This window comes from Medicago truncatula, chromosome 4 (genome assembly GCF_003473485.1).
Source record: "Medicago truncatula cultivar Jemalong A17 chromosome 4, MtrunA17r5.0-ANR, whole genome shotgun sequence".
NCBI classification, from domain to species: domain Eukaryota; kingdom Viridiplantae; phylum Streptophyta; class Magnoliopsida; order Fabales; family Fabaceae; genus Medicago; species Medicago truncatula.
The window spans coordinates 60836683-60843134 of NC_053045.1; the positions used below are offsets into that span (position 1 = coordinate 60836683).

The 6452-nt window shown below is 31.7% G+C and overlaps 1 protein-coding gene across 1 annotated transcript; it reads right to left on the reverse strand.

The window, feature by feature from the left end:
• Positions 1 to 2191: 2191 nt before the first annotated feature.
• LOC11424670 (probable WRKY transcription factor 11) lies at positions 2192 to 3756 on the reverse strand. Its single transcript, XM_003609972.4, has 3 exons — positions 2963 to 3756; positions 2747 to 2872; positions 2192 to 2633 (listed from the first exon to the last, which is right to left on the reverse strand). The coding sequence occupies exons 1-3, from the start codon at positions 3628 to 3630 to the stop codon at positions 2474 to 2476; spliced, it is 954 nt and encodes a 317-aa protein (XP_003610020.1). The 5' UTR covers positions 3631 to 3756; the 3' UTR covers positions 2192 to 2473.
• Between the last annotated feature and the right edge of the window lie 2696 nt (positions 3757 to 6452).

A 6452-nucleotide genomic window follows, 5' to 3' on the forward strand; every position in this document is an offset into this window, starting at 1 on the left:
TTTATGTTGGATGTTTTTATGAAGGTGAATGAGGAAGATGATGAAGAAGTTGAATAAAGATGATGATCTAACAAACCCTAACGTTTTTAAATTAAATTTAACGGAAATGACTAAATGTAGTAACGGTGAGAAACTTAAGGGACCAAAATAAATCAATTTTTAGTTAGAGGACCAATCGATAGCAATTAAATAGCTAAAGGACCAAAAAGGTAATTTAGCCAAAAAAAAACGCAATTTTGACGTTGCTGAATGATTTTTATAATTTTTCAAAGACATGTGTGATTATTTTTCATCATTTTAAAAGGTTTATATATAATTTATTTTTTTGACATATTTTTTGAAGGATAAAAGCTATATATATAATAACACGAAAAAGATAGTATTTTTCATTTAATCCACTTGCTTACAAAATATTTTTTCAAATTGAGTGTTTTTAAATCTAGGAAGGAAATTTTACACAGAAAATTATTACATTTCATCAATAATCAAGGAATTAATATATGTTGAATTCTGAATTACTAGAATCTGTTTTTTAGAATCGAAGAGTTAACACCGAGATATTTACTAAAATTTTAGAAAAGAACTAAGAAAAAGTAAAAAGGTGGCCACTTTAGCTTATGAATAAACAATCATGTTAGCTAGTCTCCTAATGAACTCAACTGTATTAGGGTTAAGGTTTGTTGCAAGAAGATAATAACCTAAGACATTCAAAATAGAGTAGAGTCAAATTCAATGACATCTTGATCAACCTTTTTGATCCCGTCCACGGTTGTTTTGACATATAGCTCAAGAATAATAATCTTCATATTGAGATCCTATATCCAACTTGATAAGATTAGGCCATAGTCATGTGCGCTCTAACGTTTGGAAGGGGTGGTGACAGTTTAGAAAGATTTCTAGTGCAAGTTGCAAAGATAAATTGGAGAAGGCATGATGGTACACTTCTAAAATGATGTTTAGATTTCGTCAAAATTCCTCCTTGAGGAAGTCGTTAACGAGCCTACTATAGTGATTATGAGTCATTACAAGTGGTGTGGTAGATTATTCTAATGGTCAGAAGAAATTACTAGAGAGATTTTCTAGCACTGTTTGCTCTTAATATTATGCATGAGATTGTGATTTGTTTTCCTCGTAAATTTAACTCAGTTAATAGGAAGAATACATAATATATGTAAGGTTCGGGTTCAAACTCCGGTCACCACAAAAAAGATTGCGATTTGTTGTGCAGAGCAGATGACTGATCATCGGGATTGATATTGTTAGTTGGGGACTAAATTCATCTGGTGAGTGTATAGTACATTGATCCAAAATTATATATGTGAGCATATTAGAGCAAGCTAGCATTGAAATCGGTCCATATTGATATGGACAACCCTGATTCAGTGTATTTAGGAGTAGGACAACCCCATACATTGGTCCGTATGTGACTTGAAGGGACCTGGTCTATACCATTGAGAAAATGGACCCCTAGGCTAGTCCATATGTCCCGATGTCACCACACTCTAGAGCAAGCTGGCATTGCAAAACTAAGTTGAACATAATTTGGTGTGAACAATGAATTCACCAAACCTTGTCCTAACTTTATGAGAGCTTTTTACCCTGACCCTTAGATCCATATCGACGAAAGAGCCTAACATCAAAAGGAACCATATATGCCACCTAATACCAGGCTACCAGCTTTGATCAGTGTCATTCCTTTTCACAAATATCCAAACAAAACTTGAATCATTACCATGTGGATTGTTCATCAAATTTCAACTTTTTTTTCTTTCAAGCAATGCAATCTTGAATACATTGTTTCTATATTTTATATCTAATAATTGTTTGGATATAATAATAAACCTAAATTTATCTGTGAAGTATGATTTGGTCCTTCATATAATTTAATGTTGACTCGATTTGGTCTTTCATAAATGGACATTACAAAGGCAGATTTGAATCAGCTGGAAGGGGGACCCACTTGGACACCAATCGACATTCTAATGGACCAAAACTGAAATGTCCACACTCTACTATTCTCTTTTTCCAACTTTACCCTCATATTCAAAATTCATCTTTGACTTTGTTTCCATTCGCACTCTTTCTTTTCAACTCGTGGTTATGGAATCTATACTTTTCTTTCAACTTGGATTAGACTAGATCTCCGAATAATATACTAAATCAATTAAATTAAAAAAAAACTGGCCCAAAGTTCAACCAATAAATAAATAAATAAAACTTGTATAATTTAATTTCATCATAATTGTTTTGCCGGATTTACACAAAAGTCCTTATCACAACTCGTAGACGACTCATTCATTGCGTTGCGGTCCACAAAAGTAAAAGTTGACTTTCCTACTCTTTCTTCCTTGGAATCTCCGTTTTTTCTCCGTCACCGTTACAGTTAGAGCATAACTCCGTCATCAAATACAAACGGCCGGTTCTCACTTTTCACCACAATAGATTCCGTATATTTTCCGATCACCACGGTCGCTCAAAGAGGCTGAGATATGAATCCGGCGCCAGTTACGACGGTTTGTGCGTGACGGTGCTCTCCCTCGTAAGTAACAACAAGCATATTGGGATCGTCTTGTGCTCTTTCTACATGCTTCCTCGCCGGACATCCTTTGAAGCTACTGCACTTGTAGTAACCACTGCAAATTTCATAAATATACATCATTAATTAATTTCAATTACAATTAGATCTTAATTAATTAATTTTTATTTCATATGGTTGAGTTTGACGGTGATCAGAATAGAAAATTACCGTGGGTAAGGTGAACCTTTAATAGGTTTTTGACCGTATTTCCTCCACGAAAATTCGTCTGATGGTATATCAGCGACCTTTGAACTTATCGCCGGAACACGAATTGTTCTCTTCACACGAGATTTCCTGATTTAGAAAAACAAGATATTTATTAATTTTCTATTTTAATTTATTTAATTAGCAATTAAAAAAAGAGGTTTGGATTTGGTAATTTACCTTCTCTTGGAGCAATGGCAGTGACCGGAGGATGAGACTTTGCCAGAGATTGTGGCTTCGTGACACCTTTTCCGGTGAGATGAAGCTAGAGGAGGCTTGCCAGAGGAAATGATAGGACCTATTTTACCGTCGGAAACGCTTCCATCTCCGGTGATGGTGGACATGAAAGAAGAAGTAGTGGTAGAGATGCTATAAGCTTCCTTTGATTTGGAGTATTGAGAAACAGATAAATCAGTAGATTGATTAGTTTTAGGTTTGAGATTGGGATTTGGATTTGACTTAACTAATTGAATCGGTTTTGCAAAATCAAGAGTAGTTGACTGTGGTTGAGTCTTGAATTTCTCAGGTTGAGATTGAGATTGAAATTGATAAGAAGAACAAGGAGGAGAAGAAGGTGCACGACGAAAACGAGCGTGACCGGTTCGATTTAACAAGTTAATAACCGTTTTAAACTTAGAAACAGTGAAATCAGTAATTTCAGTACAATCAAGTTTATTGACCAGATCTAGTTGGTTAAGTTGATTTGAAGAAGAAGAAGAAGAAGAAGTTTGAGAAGAAAGCACACGAATTAGTTGCTCCATACTTTTCAATCCAGCAGAAGCAGCTTCTTGAATAGCTCTTTGTTCATCCATCCTCAACTTTGGAATAACTACCGGATCTACAACCATCTTGAACTAAACTTGAAAGAATTAGAAGAAAGTAACAGAAGAAACTATGATGAGGGAAATGGAGGAAGAAAGTAAGAAGAGAGATTTTTTGTGTTGTGTGTTTTTTAGGTTTGTGTTTGGTTGAAGAAGAGAAAGGGTTGGTTATAAAAGAGTGGAGGATGGGAAAGTCAAACAAGTATCGTCAATCCAAGGGTACATAATGGTTAGACTTTTTCATTTTTTATTATTTCAATGCAATTTGAAATAATTAATAATAATGGCTGAATTACAACGCGACAAAAACTATGTTTACTTTAGTATGAAAGTCCAAAAGAGGAGTTGGTGGTAGGTCCTACCACTCTCTTCTTCCAATACGAAAGTCCAATGAAAGTGGCAAACCAAGAAAACAAATCAAATAGTGTCCATAAATAAATCAAATCTTCATCTAAACATGAATATCATCACCTTCCATAAAAAATCAAAATAAATCATCACCGCCTTGCCTAGTCCAAAACTTAGCACCAACTCATATCATTTATAAAAACCTAAATTAATTATTGACCATATCATTTTAAAAAAATTAATTAATTGACCCTTATTTTTATAAAACAAATATTTGAATGATTTTGATAACTTTAATTGATTGATAAAATACTAAAAATAAATTATTTGATCAAAGAGATTAGAAGAGATATAAAGACAAAATCAACAAAGACATCAATCTCAAAACTCAAAAGCATTGAAATGAAACCTTATTATAGTGTAATAAAAAAAGAAAAATGCTAACATGGTATTTCTGGGCACGGTTAAGGATATGAAAAACAAAATTATATAGTAGTTAATACATTAAAATTATATAATAATTTATAATAAAGTCAAAAATAATTTTCCTTTATTGTAATAATTCTCTTTTATGATATGTTTAACGAGTGTCCGGGGCACCTGTGAGCAAAATCCATGAAAAAATAATACACGAATATTGTGATATTTGTTGGCAAGCAAGCGATCAAGTCAACGGAATTGGACGTATGGTACTAGTTTCCTTAACCGATCAACTACGTTCATTGTTTGTAAATTACTACTACTTGTATTTTATTTTTTAAAGCCTAGTTTTTTTACTCGTGTTTGATTGGTTTAGAATCTTGTCCTTTTCAAGCATTTGCTATACTATATTAATGATAAAAAACAACTCAATGGTTAATAAGAGAAATGATATTTATACAATCATTTTTTAATAATTTTTAAACAACTCTCTCTTTCATATTCACCTGTTTTTTTATTCTTTTTTTATTCTTTCTCTCTCTATTGTTTTTATTCAATAAAAATAGAGAAAAATAGTTGTCACAAAGATTGTTTAAAATTGGTTGTACAAATATCACTCGTCCAATTATTAATGTTACATTTTATGATAGGTGTTATTTGTAGCATCTTGCTAATTTCGATCTAAAAATGGAAAATCAATACTAAAATTTGTTGGTTTATAGCTGACTAGCTGTGCAACAGATCACAATATTAGGATATATATTTCCTTTTTTTACAAGAGGATATATATATATATATATATGTAGATATCCTGAATTTGGCTTTTCATATTTTGAAATAACAATATAGTTCACATTACTTGTGATTTGTGAAGAGTTTCTTGTATGTGTATCCAAAAATAAAATAATATAATAAAGAGGTCATTTCTACTTGACTTCTATAAGCTTTGATGGTACCATCGCATAGATACCACACAGTGCATTCCACTAATAAAATAAAATAAAATAAAATTATAGCGATCTCTCCTCGTAAGTGTCTCCCTACAGCTTTTCCACTTTGTTGTTTTGTTTATAGTTGACCATATGTCTAGGTCATGGCAACGGGTAAAAAGCAAGTAGCAACTAGTTAGAACTTTACTAAATTAATAATTTTGAATTTTATCATGGATTCTCTTACGATGAAAAAAGTAATATTGTTGCATATAAAGATGAAATAAAGTAATCAAGACTACTCAACTCGATTCCTTTTTGTTAGGTCAATGCCTAATTTGGCCAGCTTTTGATGTAAGTTAAATGAATCATTATCATACGGTTACGGTATTCGCCAAAATATCGATCTGGATCCTTTATATCTAGTTTACTTTAATCTCTTATATTTTTTGTAAAAAACTTATATACATTTCCTCATATAAATTCAGTCTCTATGTCTTGTCTCCGTGAATTAAAATCAATTAGTTGGAATAATACACTATAATATATAAAGGTTGGGGTTTAAATTTTGAACACTATTCATTAAAAAGGTGAATTTTTAGTCCATAATTTTTGAAGAAATTTTTAGTCCATACCAAACTTAACAAAAAGAAAATCAACATCTTTATAAAGAAACAACAAAAACAACACATGTGAAACTGCATCTTTTTTTTTTCTGAGGGATGTGAAACTGCATCTGAAATTTATACTTTATAATCTCTCACATATATTATATAATAGAGGCAGTGAGGGATATAAATGATTGAGTATTTTTAACCTAGCAATTTATAACTTCAAGAGTTTAATCTAATGCTTTTTAAATTTTAACCTAGGAATGGTAAATTTGCCTCCAAAAGGTGATATTTTTTCTAGATGTTCAGAATTAGATAAATAAATCACCATTTTAATTGGCAATGAAAATCACCAAGAGTCACCACTTTTAGAGGCTAAAGTTATAGATTGGAATCGAAATTATCACAAAAGTGGTACTTAGGGTCCAAAAAATTCAATTCTTAAATTGGATGACTATTTTTGCGTGCTTTAAATCAAAATGGAGAAGATCAAAAGCATAATTAAGCAAAATAACATATTAAATGATAGAGCATTAGAGAT